This window comes from Lonchura striata, chromosome 13 (genome assembly GCF_050655825.1).
Source record: "Lonchura striata isolate lonStrDom1 chromosome 13, ASM5065582v1, whole genome shotgun sequence".
In the NCBI taxonomy this organism is placed as follows: Eukaryota; Metazoa; Chordata; class Aves; order Passeriformes; family Estrildidae; genus Lonchura; species Lonchura striata.
In genome coordinates this window covers 16,589,331-16,604,277 of record NC_140715.1, presented here as the reverse complement: position 1 = coordinate 16,604,277, position 14,947 = coordinate 16,589,331, and the positions used below count along the sequence as shown (strand labels likewise).

Below are 14,947 nucleotides of genomic sequence, written 5' to 3'. Positions count from 1 at the left end.
AAACCACCCTCCCAATAGACTGTTTGAATGTAGTGATTTATCAAACATATAGTAGAGTGACAATATACACATGATTTGGTTGTATAGGGTACAATCTATTCTAATTAGGCTTTTATTTTTGTGGTTTCTCCTGTGCAGATTATTTGATAATTCAGGATTTGCATTTACCTCTTCAGTTTTTTTTATATATAGGCAGGAAGCAGATCTGTGTAGTTACATCCTAGTTACAATTCTTTAAGGCCCAATCCTCTAGGAAGCCTGGTGAGCCCTTTATTGCCTTATTTTGAACCCTGGCTCACAGGGAGCACCGTGCCCCAAGAAGCTATGGGGGAACACAGCTGCTGACATGGGTGGTGCTTCATAGCATGAAAGCAAATCAGATTGATTCCTTTTCCCTTTTTAAAGCTATCAAGATTTGTAAGGAGTGGTTGTATCTTAGACTGACTGATATAACTGGAATAAAACAGGGTTTGGATGCCTATTCTTGCTTCCTGTGTGCTGACTGTACCTTTTCTGGCCTGGATCAGTGTCTCTAATACAAGATATTACCTCACCCTACAAAACTTGCCTTGGTTCTAACCATAGCCCACTGTAATTTTAGCCAAACAGCTACACTTCAAGGCTGTCTCTGATGAAGATGGGGAAGAGAGTGTGTTTTCCTAGAAAGTGTGTTGTGAAATTTAATTTGCTCCCATTAAAGTGGCGCTTTGAGATCTCTGAACGCGGGGCACTGCAGAAGTGTGAAGTAATGTCTATAATCTCACCTAGAGTCTCCATTTCTGGCCTAGTTTTAGGTGTTATGTGGTGGTTTACGTGGCGATGTAAAATCTGATTGCTGTGTATTTCTCACAACACAGCCCAGCTGAGTGGCAGGAAAAGCATCCTCCAAACCATCATGATGCCATTTAGCAGAGAGTGCTGGGAGCAATAGGATGCCTCTTGTCGTAATTCTTCTAAGAAATACAGAGCCTCACAATCTCTGCCCAGCTGCTGACGCTAGAAAACTCAAGCATTTTGGTAAAATGAATCAAGCAGTAATGTTTCTTTTATGAGATCCCCTCCCAGGAAGGGAAGGTTTGGCACCATTTGGAGATCAGGCTCGGTGATCCATCATAGCAGAGGCAGCTGTCCTGGAGTGTCTCCCAGGTCACCCGATCGAAGCGGTGGCTCTTACAACTGTATTATTGCTCCTGGAACAGTAATTGAGGCACCATGGTTAAAAATTACCTGGTCTAATAGGCAGTGAACAATTTGCACTCAATACAATTATAAGCCAAATCATTCATTTCATAACACTTGGACTAATTTATTTGTTGACCTTTTAATATCCATAGCTCTTCAGTAGTATTAACTGCAACTTGGACAAAATCTCTTGTTCATTTTACATTCATTGATTTTTTTTTTTTTTTCCATTGAGGCAATAACAGTTGTTTGAGTACAACCTTTTCTTTCTGCTGTAAAAGTCAATCATGTAACTTATGGTGATATAACTCAACTGGACTGGAATGTCTTCTAAGTACAATAGCACAATCTCAACCTACTTGTACAGACACAGAAATGCAGCTTGGATTTATTTTAAAGAATATTTTGGAATACATTTGTGACTACAGATAACAAATGATGTATTTGCTGAGAGGAGAATGAAAACAAGACCCAGAAGCATTTTAAAGCAGAGACACATATATTTAACACATTTTTGTTGCTATATTTTGGGCAGTCCAAGATACAGAAATTACGAAGTTTGGTGATTTTGTTCTTTAGGATGACCTAAGTGCCTCCACTAATAATGCTGGATTCATAATTTCATCTGCTCATAGCATCTTGAAGTTCAAACACTCAACAGAATAGAGGTGCCTAATTTTTTTCAAATGTGAACTTCAGACAAATGAAATGTGTTTAAAAGTATTTTTAATAAACAGGAAATAAAAAGTATTCATAATTTGATAATCTGGATTTTATTTCATTATTCAGCTGCAAACTAGCATTAGTGCTGAGGTTTTGTTGCTCAAAAATGCTACTGAAATATTGATGTATTTTGAAAAGTCAGTATTTCGAAGCAATTCTATAAAATATATTGGTGTAGTGACAATGGTAATACTTTTCCCTCAGCACTGAAAAAAGAGTCCTAGATCATGTAAAATGCTCTGCCCGCTTTTACTTTCTGGAGATGTACACAGAAAGAGTGTTACCTCTGTGAAATGTTGGATAAATTTCTTAAATTCACAGTTATTCAACATTGATACTTGTTTTGGATAATTTCTGCTGAATTATAGGATTGTAAATTAAAAATAATAATACAAGAAACAAAATAACTTTGTTTCTGATAAGGAAGTTGAAGTTTTTTTAGAATATCTGATAGGAGCCACTTTGCTAAAGTTGTCTTTCTGAACCAAAGTCTCTTTGTACAACAAAATACTGTGAGTCTTTTGAACACGTAAAATATGGTTGTTACACATTTGGTATTTTATGCTTCCCTAGAAATTACCACTTGTATCTGCACCTAATCTATGGTCTGTCTTTTCATTTCAATGGGGTCTGAAGTGGTCCTTGGCTGTAATGAGAATGCCCCTTTCAAGAGACTCCTTTTAATTATGCCAATGATAAAATAGAAGTGAAACCAGTCATTTGTAGGGGTTATGACTGAGCAGTGCTTTAACTGTAATACTAAAACCCACCAACATTATTCCAGTCTCTATTTCAACATTTTTATGCATCCACTCTCCACAGACAGAGCAGAATATTATTGTAGGTCAGAATTTCAATATGTCTTATTTTTCAGTTTTCTCCTGCTATTAAAAGTAACCTGAACTCTCGATTTTTAATTGCTTATGCTTCCCACCTGAAGCATCCAATCCAGGAAAGTGACAGTTTCACAGATCTTAATGATAGACTGGGTTTTTTGTTTGGTTTGGTTTGGTTTAGTGTGTTGGTTTTTTTTTTCCTCCTTCATCAAAAGAAAGCATGGGTGGCTCTTTAATTCAATGTGATTGAACAATTGAACAAGAGAGAAATTTGGCATATTTAGATATTTATATGGATAAATGCATAAGACAAACTGAAAATAAAATGGACAAAACACTTATCTACAATTAGCACTTTAATTGCTATGCAGCTCCTCTGATTTACCTCAGCAGGATTTTGGCCATGCATTACCAAGCATATTTCTCTATAGATTTAAATGCAGCCAAGTGAATTAAGCCAATACAGAACAGTTTGACCTAATGTGAGATCAATTTAAAAGTGTTATGACTTGATCTGTGTTTGCAAAGTCTTTGTGTATACAAATCATAGAAATAGATATCAGCCTGTCCATTTGCCAGGGAATGTTTTTCACTCTTACAAATACATAATTTGTTATCTGCATTGTGCCATACACAAAATCACAAGTCACAGGTAATCTTTTTTTAATTCCCAATATTCTAGGGAATTTTTCTAATGGACACAATAATATGATCCATAGAATAAAGCTTCTAAAACAGCCTGTGCAGTATCTTCGAATGACAATGTCAGAATTCAGTGTCTCTGTTAATTTTTTCCAAATTCTGTGAAAGGTTACCTAAGTCAAGACCCTTCAAATCATTCAAAACCTTCTTCCGTAAGGAAATGTTTACAACTTCCCAAAAAATATATGAGTATAAAATAGTCAGGAGAAGATTTTGAGCAATAACTCTTTTTTCCCCCCTTTTTTGTTTCTCCCAAGAGGAATGTTAATACCAGCAAGAGGAAGAACTATCAGAAAATCTTATATATACAAAACCAAAAAAAAAAAAAATCCCCCAAACCTAAAAACTCCTTGATCTTACTAATGAACATATGCTCTAAAGTACTGTAGATGCTCATACAAATAGTTTGGAGAAAATTTGCAAAAAATTAATGCCCAAGGCTCCTACCCAAAATTGTCCTGGGGCTGATAGTGGAGGTGAATAAGGAAAATTTAGAAGGAAAAATGTGCTTTAGGTCATTGTGACAAACCTTTGAGGTCAGATCAAAGAAAAGTGTCTAATGTTGTCATTTGTTTGCTCATATGGATAAATCAGGAATATTTTTCTTTTGCAGCCTAGATAGAGGGGAATAGTGTGAGTCACTGTAACCTGGTGAGATGGAGGGATTTCCATAAAGGAAGTTGGCAAAGGATTTTTTGTTAGTCACTAAATTATGTGGACTTACCCATTTGTGCATCTATTAGATTAGATTAGAGTCTTTGGATAACTCACTGGATGTGACAAACTGGCCACAGTGACAAACTGACCATGAATGATGGGATGGCATAAAAGGAGTGTTTGCAGAACTGGTCTTTCCATGCTACAAACCCCTCAGGTTTTTGTAAAGCTGTAAAATGTTTCCTCTCCTGGTTTAGCTGTTCCAGACTGAGGGGATCTGTCATTAGACCCTCAATCTGTGGGAAATGCTGTAGGGGAGGCCAGAGAATTGCCCCAGTGTTGGCTCAGGAAGGGACGTGTCTGTGAGTCCCAAACATGAGTGACACCTGCCAGCTCTCAGCTGCTGTGAACAGATACAAGGGTTCAGTGCAGGGATATCCACCAGCCCTGCACTGGCTCCATGAAAGGCAGATTGGCCTCATGAGGTAAAATCTGACAGCTCTGAAGGGTTCCTGTGTGTGGCTGTAAATGCCTTTTCCTGGTAAACAGAGGGGTCAGGGGTAAGACATGCTAGGTACTTAGGAGAAGCAAAGTTCTCCAGCTATCAGAGGGACTTGGATGTGAGTCATGACATCAATGTTGTCCCTAAAGTCCCTAAAGGAGATTATTTAAGTCCCAGCAGAGTGATTTTAATTCTGCACATCTGCCCTCTTGTACCCACTCTTCTCCCTTTGTTTAGAGACCCAGCATTAGCAGACAAGTCCAGAACTTTTAGCAACAAAACTCTCTAAATTACTTGCCAGATGCTTCATCTGATGATAACATGGTGGGAGCATCCAGACTGTCCAGTGGCAGTTTATTTAAAGAGTTATTCCAAACCAACAATATTAATGGTGGTTTATTCCATGCCACCCTGTATCTAGATGAAGAACACATCTGTGTTAGCTACTAATTCTGTTGTTTTTACATGCCCATAACGTATGGGAGTGGGGCCACCAGCATGAGTGGTGTGGATTAAAAAAAGAGGCTGATATTTTTTTTTAGTGTTTAACTACACCATATTTCCAGGACATTAATAGGTGTAAGATGGGAGACTTGCAAGGACAGACTTCCAGGTGATCATCATAATTTTGTTCCTTCTTTAGTCAGCAGTATTTGTAAAGAAGACTGTTTGGACAGGGTGTGTTTTCCCCGCATGCATTTATCACCTTTGTGGTTAAGAGGAGTTTTAATCATCGATTCTCAATGTTTATGGCTAAATGCCTGCTCCCATTTGCACTTCAGCATTTGTTCTTTCTGCTGCCTCATAGAGGCTTCCTATATTTTATTTATAAGCTTGGCTCATCGTGGAGCAGGTGGTAAGGTTATGCATGACTGTTTTTAGTGCTGTACATTTAGGCTGTGATTTTCAGTTTGGGTGGAGGCTGATGAGACTACAGTGGCTTGGAAAGACCAAAGTTCTAGCTCCCACTGTAGACATGTTTTCTGGGAAGCTGCCATTGAAATTCAGTGGCAGGAATTCAGTGCATTTCCATCCTGTAGGCAGTGGTAAACTAAATCTCAAGTGAGACACATCATCTTTCTCTCCCATTTTGCCTTCTTGTCTTTGTGGTATCTATATGGTGCTCACTTCTTTGGTATGATTCACTCATAATGCATGGAAACCATTCTGTTTGTTTGTTGGAAAAGTTTTCAGCTTGGTGTGAGTACAAATACCTTTTTAGATAAATGGCCCTGTTATTTTATACTTCCCATTAGGCTGGCACAGTTCCCTCAGTCTTACAGTAAATGGAGGATCTTTACATTTTGAATGGCTTTTATGAGTCTTTATAAAGCTATAATTTCTGAAAATGATACAATAATTCAGTGTTCACTGTTGATGGGGAGAGATGGGAGGTTCTGGACAAGTTGAAGCTCCTGTGTACCAAGCTCAATGTTTGGCATTTTAGATCTTTGGCATTCTTGTAAATGTTTCTCTTGGTTTTGCCTTTAAATTTGAAAGAGGTGTTCACAATTTTATCTTTTAAAGTATAATGCATGCACAAATTTCAAGTGTAAGTTAAAAACTTAACTATCACATTTATTGTTTCACCAACTGAAAACCAAGGGGAAAGTTTGAGCACAAATGACTGTGGTTTTGACTAGAAATTTCAGAATGTGACCTTTCCAAGGTGAAGAAGTGAACTGGAGTCTGATGCTGAGCATTTCAAGTCTGCAGAGGGTTTTTTTTTCTTGCGAGTAGCCATGAGAGTAGGAAGTTAGAAGGCAAAGGCAGGAGGTCAGACATAAGAGTCAAGAAAGTATGAATGACATCATCATCCCTAAGTACCCTCTCAGAAGATGAATGAGCTCTCTCTTGTATTACAATGCTAAAGAGCATTAGAAGGTGATATGATATCCAGACAACACATAAGATAAATGCCTCAGAGGATGCTGGAACAGCTTCCCCCCCACGCCCTCCATGAGTTCATAAATCCTTTGGTGGTCTCAATAATACAATATGTGGCTGGTGAGTGTTATATATTGTGGTCAGCTTCTTCTTGACAAAATTCATTTCGGTTTAACAAGTACCTTGAACATTATCTAATTTAGTTACTTAAGCTGAACAAATCAGTGTAACTCAAGATACCTTTATCTCACCGGACTCGCAGCCCTTTTGGGACACAGAGTGGATTTTTTTTCAAGAGTTTCTGAATAAAAAGTAAGCAGATGTCACAAGAAGAAATACCTCATCTCTTTTAGAACTAACAAAAAATGTGTTTGTCATGATACGTCTTGACACAAAGTGTTTGCATCATGATAAAAATTGAAATGAAAGTTTCATGTTCTTAGTGAAATACTTCTGAAAGGAATGCAGGCCTCCAACAAAATATGTTGAGTTGCTGTAGTATTCGAGGTACATTCAGTCAGAAGTGGATTCAGTTTGAATTTCAGTCTTTGTGCTTCAAAAGTGCAGTTACTCTGATATTACTTATAATATTTTTTCTACAGTAGTATGAGGATATGCAAAGCTGCAGTAGAATTTACTGCTCAGCCCTTCCTTTGAGTATGTAGACACTCTTTAGTATCTTCAGGAGGAAGATTTGATCAAAATATTTAATTGTGAGCCTGTTTCAAAAATTAAAAAAGCAAAAATCCTTCAGTAGAAAATCAGCTTCAGTTTAGAGTAAAAGTGGACTATGTTTTTTTGGTGTACAGATTCTTGGACTGCAGAGTTCTGATGTATAGTATTTAATTACTAAGATAATCTTTCCTTTTCTCAATATTTCCTCATCTGGGATTTTTAGAGAAATAAAATTATTCTCATTTGAAACAAAATACAAAAAAAGAAAACCCTCACTAGGTCTAGCTAAATGCTGCTAAGTCCTTGATTCTAAACCCAAAGCTGTCAGACTTTTAGCAGTAATGGAAAAGTGGATCTTTCTTGACAAATGCCCCCATAAATTAGATATTAGCTTTAGTCAAACTCTGTCTCTCTCAGGAAACATTTCCACTTGCATATTCAGTTGGAAGGACCTTACATGATGACCACTTACTGCTATGAAAATCTAGGCTTCAGAGATGAAGGGCAAGAAAAATATCTGTGAACAAAAGAATATCTGGAGTAGCAGACCTTGAGCTTATGCAGAGATTTCTTTTTGTAGAATGTTAGTTTCACTCACTTTTTGCTCTGTCTGCTTCTCTGTCCCCCCCTCTATCTGTTTATCTGTTATCATCTCAGTGGTAACGTGCAGTATCAATTGGATTTTAAAAGACATAGATCTCTTATACTAGCTGTCCTTTTTTATAATACCTTTTACAAATTTAATCAATGCATTTTAATATACAATATAGTTTAAGTGCAATGTACGATAAATATTCAAGCTTCATCTTAAACATGCTCTAGCCTTTAAATTGTTAAAACTGCAGTGCCCTTTCAATCTACTTACATAATGTCATAAAATATACATTTCAAGGTAAATGAAGTCAGCTACTTCAATTTAGTCCCTCAAACTGGTAGTAAATGAGAGGTTAACACTATGGTGCCAAACCCATTATTGAGTAAATTTAGCACCTTGGACAGCTCTGTAAAATCTTTATTGCTTTCCTGACCCGCTCGTCATGTTCTGTCTATGTGTTCAGTGGCTCTCAGCTCTGATTGAAAGGCAATATATTAGATCCCGAACACAAACATGCTCGGGGGCTGCTTCACTGTGAGCGTAATGACACGGAGGTGAGAACAATTTTCTGGTCACCGCAATCCAAGCACCTTGCAAGGTCTGCTGCTCTAACTCATGGAGGACTTCAGGGGCTCCTTTGTATGTGGAGCAGCTTCTATTGCAATTTAGGCAGAGCTGCAAAAGGTTTAAGATGCATTCAGAAAACAAGAAGTTAATATCTTAAGCCTGTCTTTAGCAGCATTTTATTGTGTATTTTTAAAGCTGGTTAAAGCTATAAAAAGTACCACCAGCTCTGGAATAGAAGATACCACTATTTGACACAGGAGGGTTTTTTTGTAACATCTACTTTGTATGATCTGAAAATGTCATAAACAAGAAATTTTTTTTCTTGTGTGAAAATATTGTTAGAGAAAGTATGAAACTCAAATTTACAGACCCTGAAAATGTTGAAAAAAAAAATAGAATCATTGCCTAGCTAAGAAAATTGAATGCTGCTTGTCGGGAATGTTTCAATAAACCATCATGACAATTAGTTTTATTTACATGCAATATGATATGGCATCAAAGAACTTCCAGTATTTAAGAACTGAAATATATTTGATATGAAGGAGAGCAGCTGTAAGATTCTATGTAATTACCTCATTTTTTAACACGGTTTTCAATCTCTTCTTAGATGCACTCTAACGTTTTTAGCTCAGCATTATATAAATAACTATGATTAGTCAGGTAGAGCAGAAATGACTATTTAAACTTTCTTTTTTTTAGTAATTTGGCATAATGACAGCTTAGGTTAACAATATACCAAAGCAGTTTGTGGGCTCTGTATTACATTCTAATTTTCCATCAGTGAAATATATACTGCAAACAATTTCTACTGAAGTGAAATAAATCCTGGTTTGCAAAGTCAAACACCTGTGCAGTCATTTTCTATCTAAAATCATGAACTGAAAAAGAGAACATTTTTTCAGTAATGTCTCTGTTCTTCTCTAGTTTGAATTTTCAGTGTGAGGCAGAAAAGGCACCTCAGTGTTGTGAGGAATGAGGATTGTTTGTACCTGGATGCTGTTTGTGTCTGTCTGTCCATGATTTTTGACCATGTTGTCAAAAAACAAGGAAAAAAACCACCCCAAACCAACACTTGCAGTTGGGTTTAACACCCCAATCTTAAAAACCAATCAAATGAACGGAACAAACAAAACCCATCAACAGAAAAAGGCTGTAGCAACTTAACTCCTCAGAATCTGTTTCAAGTGTAGTGATTTAAAAATCCATCAATTATGTATTACATCTCACTTCATATGTGGAAAATAATTTAAATGTGTGTTCTGAGACAGGGGTGTGTGCAGCAGAAGGCAAGCCTAAATGTTTACTGGGAGAACAAAAATCCTCCATCTCATTTTTGAATTTAGGACATTATATATGTCATAAGTAGTTACTGCAGTATGACAACTATTTTATGTTATATTATAGAGAATTTAAAATTGAAAAAAAATGCTAATATGCATCTAAAAGCTTGTCATTTGAAGAGTTGTTCAAGGATTTTTGAAGAGGTTATGGTGACAGCAAAATGAATGCAATTATATCTCTATTTTCTGATCAGAGTCTACAGTATATGAAAATTGAGCATTACTGTTTCTTTTTGGTATAAAATATGGCTATTGTGTAAAATATTTTAAGTTTAAAAGTTTAACTTTGTAGAAAACTGTAAAATGCTTAGAACTGGTACTATTTTTGTAAGCTGCTTGCAGAAATATGCCACAGAGAATAGCGTCATGTTAGAATATTAGAGCAGTACTTTAGAGCTGGGAACTACAAAAATACAATGTTTTACTCAAAGCATGTTCTTGACTGGTTTTGATTGGGCATTTGGGAATCTGCTCTGAAAGATGCCATGAAATAATAAGGGGAAAAAATTCTTCTGTGGTAATTCTGCAATGCATTTTTATATTTTCTATCAGAATTATCATCAGGATGCTTTAAAATATAAGAACACAGGAAATACTATTGTTACTTGAATACCAGTATAAAATACCATAAGAAACATTAAATGAAAAGGAATGAATAAGAAAATGGAGGGAAAAAAATTGCCCGAAATGGAGAACTGAATCTCAGACTGTTTTAAAGTCTGCTGTCCATGCAAGGAATATTTCCAGGAATTATTGCCTGGTCCTGGGCTGTTCTCTCACACGCTGCATGTGTTTTCCTCTTGGGCATCATTCCATGCCTGCCCTGACCCCTGGTACCAGGACACAAACTGAAGAGGCCAAAGGGTCACATTACAGCAGCAGGACTGATTGGGTATATTCTGAAGGTGGCCTGCTGGGTAAGGCCACAATTCCTGCAGCATGCAATTAAGAATAAAATAAACACATTGAAGGGATTCATAACATTCTCTGAATGACATTGATTGCAGTAATCTAGTAAATGACCTCGGGATTGTATTCTGCAATAAACCCATGAGTGGTTTATAGTGCAGATGGTAGAGACAATTGAGTGATGTATTTTATTTTGCAGCACCAATGATTCTCACCTTTTGACTTGATTAAGCGTGTGTGTGAATAGGATGAACCAGTGATTTAACACCATTCAGTGGTTGCTGAGAGTTGTTACAATTAAGGTTTACCTGGTGGGAGGAAAAATGAAAAAAAAAAAACACTACAAAACACGGTGCACCTAATAGAAGAGAATATTTGTTTTCCCGACAAGGAGTTTATTGAACTCAGCAGAATGCTTCTGTTTTTATATTGACAGGAAGTAATACTTAAGAGGGCTGCTGATTTAGTAGAAGCACTCTATGGTATGCCACATAATAACCAGGTAAATGCATTCTACTTCAGCAATTCTATATCATGGCTATTTCTTGGCTGTATAGATAGGTTAGGGGCTAAAGGGATATGATGCTACAATGGGAGACAAGAATAAATGTAGAGGGCAATGCCATATCTGGAGGGGGTTTAGTTCGCTTGTTTTATTTTTTAAAGGGTGTGAATTTAGTGTTTGTAAAAACACCATGGAGGCATCCGCCCACTTTCACCAGATCCTATATAATATGAGCAATGTTGTACATTATGTCTTGCCACCAGTGACTTCTCCGTCTTCCCCTAAAGAGATCCAGCCCAGGCTCCAGCCCCATCCTGCCAGTTGATCTTTTTATACAAAGTGTGGCCACTGGGACAGAGACTTCCAACTCTCTTAGCACAGATGTCAGGATTTAACAGGAAGATCCTATAAGCATGAACTCTCTGTCAGCCAGCTGGTTTAGAAAGAAAAGCATCTCCTTTGGACAGGGAAATGTTTCATTTGAGTCTGTAAGAAGAGGTTTGTCAGAGTCTCTTTGGTAACTCTGCTATGTTTTTTTTTTTCCTTATCCTGCAGGAAATAATCCTGAAAAGAGCTGCAGACATCGCCGAAGCGCTCTACAGCGTCCCCCGCAACCACAACCAGCTCCCCGCCCTCGCCAACACCTCCGTCCACGCGGGAATGATGGGAGTGAATTCCTTCAGTGGCCAGCTCGCTGTCAATGTCTCCGAAGCCTCCCAAGCCACCAACCAGGGTCAGCAGAAGCCTCATCTTCCTCTCTCTGTGGATCTTTTCTGATAGAAGTCAGGGGGTGTGCGGAGCAGTGGCAGAGGGATGGCTCAGTGCTGGAGCAGGGCTGGGCGGCCCATCCCAGACCCTTGGAATGACACAGGATGGGGCTGCCCTAACTCGGGAAAAGCGCTGCTGCCTGTCTCTAAATAGCTTTTCATTCTGCCCAGAGCATCGCTTGTCTTTGTGTTTAAATCCCACTAATTTTAATCAGCTTCAGCATGTACTTAACGTTAAGTACTTGCTTATATATTTTCCTGAGCATGGATGATCTCTCAGTCTGGGCTTTGTGTAGCACTTATTATAATATGAAGTTATCCCTTTAATGTTTATCTATTTAATTTGGGTTTGTTTTGCAAGAGATAGAGTATTGGAACTGTGTTTTTTTCAGAGTTTGAGTCTTTCATAAATTTTTCAACTAGCAAAGAATACAAATATTTAGAAAGACATTTTCAGAGCTTATTGAATATTTAAAATAAAGTGTTTTTATTATAAAATCAGTATTGGTTTAAAATAAAAGTTAAAAATAAAAAAAAAAGGTGAAGAACAATTTTGTAAAAGCTCTTTGCATTTTGCCCTCTCCTTTGCTCAGCTCTATATATTACCCAACTTAAAAATACATTTGAATGAGAAAGTGTTAGGATGAGGCTGTTGCTAGAAGAGCAGAAACAAATTTTTTTGCATTACAATAAAAAAACACAAAATTATTTTTAGATTGAAATATTTTATGCTGTGTGTTAGGCAGAAAAATTGGCATTTTTTTCTTCTAGGAGTGAAGATGCATATTTTGTATTTCTGTGGCTTCTAGAAACAAATCTTTCCTTATGAATATTTGGATATGAGTTTCCTAAAATGTCATTTCCAGAATTAGGTAGAGATTGAAATTTTAACTTGCTGTCAAATTTGATGCTCATTTCCCACTGACATAATGATACCAAGGCAAAAAGACAAAGGATATCCCACAAGCTGGAGAAATACAGTCTGTTTCCTGAAGTGTGCAGTGAGCATCTGAGGTGTGTTAAATGCCAGCGACATCAGAACAGAGTTAACAACAATCACGTGCTTTTAACATACCTTGAGTGGGTCTGGACTCCTCACTCTGAAAATGTAGGTCGTGTTTATCCATTTGCTACAAGCAGCCCTTTCAGAGCGAGGGTTCCTCTGCCACCCCGAGCTGATCTTTGCTCCAGGGCATCCCTGGGTTGCCTGGGGAGCTCTGCAGGCTCCAACTCCCTCCTTCTGCATCAGCCTGGGCAGGGACAGCTCCAATGTGGGTACCTGGTGCTGCTGGGGGTCAGTCCTGTCCCTCTCTGCACTCCCTGGCTGGACTGAGCTCCCCCTTGGTTTGTGTAGGGAGCTGCTGTGGGGCTAATTCCAATTTCTGCCTGTGTTCCCTCCCCACGCAAGGTTTCACTCGCAACTCCAGCAGTGTGTCACCTCATGGCTACGTGCCAAGCACCACCCCGCAGCAGACAAACTACAACTCTGTCACAACAAGCATGAATGGCTATGGGAACGCTGGAATGTCAAATTTAGGCGGTTCTCCAACCTTCCTGAATGGATCTGCTGCCAATTCTCCCTATGCCAGTGAGTATTTTATGTCTTTTCTGCATTTTGCACATTTTCATTAGAAGGAGGCGGTAGATTTTCTCTGATGCTCAGTACTTATTTTCTATTTTGAGCACTTGAAATAGAACTTGGTCTTTTGTCTCCTGTCCAAAGCACTGATCTTTGATGCACTTTGAGGACTTCAGTGTAGCCAGAAATCCTCCTCTCTGTTTTCATATTACTATTATTAATTATTATTATTATTTTCTTTTATTTGGGAGCCTTAAAAGAGCTTACAAAGGATAATCTCTCATGATTTAGTCTGATAGTTTCAACACATACCTTATACTCTAATAAGAAACACTGTCCTCAACTTCTCAGCAAATAATACATCCATAACCTTTATAAAAATTACAGATCAATACTGGGCCTCAGCTTGATTGTTTATATCCCACTTGCTTTTTAAGTAATATTACTTTAACTTCACTGAGTCAGTAAAATGTGACAAAGGCTCTTAGATTTTGTGTTTTAGTGTCAGTACAGTGAATGACACAAAAATGTGAGTCATACAAATCATACATCTCATGGTGTGAAGAGCTTATGGTCTACAGTCCCAGTCATGGAAATATTTATGTGCAGGACTAACTTTCTGCATTTTGATATTAAAGGTTTAGTAAGATGTTTAAATATAAATACATTTCTATTGGTATATAAATACATTTCTATTGGTAAAGTGAACCTTTTCTGCAGCTGAGCTCAGTAGCTCCCGGTCACATGAGAAATTGAATGAGCAGGACCTGCCCAATTCCTCTGACATTGCTCATGAGGCATAAAGGATTCCACTGACATCTCTAGGAAGCTGACAGCAGAATCAGGATGGAAGGTCTGGACACATAAATAGATTTATAGGCTGTGACTGTAGCATGGACAGGACAAACCGACTGCTGCAAGTACCAAGGTTTACACAGCAAATCTGAAACTAATGGTGTAACAGCAGCAATGAATTATTTTGAATTGCATCAGAATAAAAAAGGGAATAAGAACTCTGAATAAAATACTCAACTCCAAGGCTTCTCCTCTGCTGCAAATTTAGAAAAAATTATTTACCCACATAACTAGTATTTATAACCTGAGAATTGCTAACCAGTGATTATTTTTGTACTCTAATAATAATGTAACATGTAATGTTACAAAGTACCTTACTTATTAAGTTGGATTTACTGTCACAGAATCTGCACACTCTGAATTCATAATATAACATGATTGATGAGACATCTCCTTTTGGAAGCAGATGCCAGTAATGCATTTAAAATACTGTGGCAGTGTATTATTTCATATTTATGAACGGAGTCCTCTTTAGAATAGCACTTCACTTCCTAGCCTTGACTCTCTATTCTGTTTATATTTTGGGAGATTTTCTTGGTTGATCTGTCATTCTGCTAATGTCTAATCCATTGAATCAGAAAATGCTTCAATCATGACCTGAAAATTAAAAGGTGGCATTCTTAATTAAATCAATAAACTAATTGCTGTATAGTAGCAATTCAATTT

The 14,947-nt window shown here is 37.5% G+C and overlaps 1 protein-coding gene across 12 annotated transcripts in view; it reads left to right on the top strand.

Moving 5' to 3' along the window:
• Nucleotides 1-14,947, top strand: part of EBF1 (EBF transcription factor 1) — a 268,796-nt gene that overhangs the window by 245,449 nt on the left and 8,400 nt on the right. For 11 of the 12 annotated variants that reach the window (XR_014958333.1, XM_021530736.3, XM_021530735.3 and 8 more), the window contains 3 exons: nucleotides 11,012-11,077; nucleotides 11,636-11,813; nucleotides 13,256-13,435. Coding sequence is in view for 11 of the 12 variants with exons in the window: in XM_021530736.3 (XP_021386411.1) it covers nucleotides 11,012-11,077; nucleotides 11,636-11,813; nucleotides 13,256-13,435 (424 nt within the window). In the remaining variant the exon portion in view is untranslated. The remainder of the gene's footprint in view (nucleotides 1-11,011; nucleotides 11,078-11,635; nucleotides 11,814-13,255; nucleotides 13,436-14,947) is intronic. The other variant, XM_021530732.4, reaches the window with a different exon arrangement.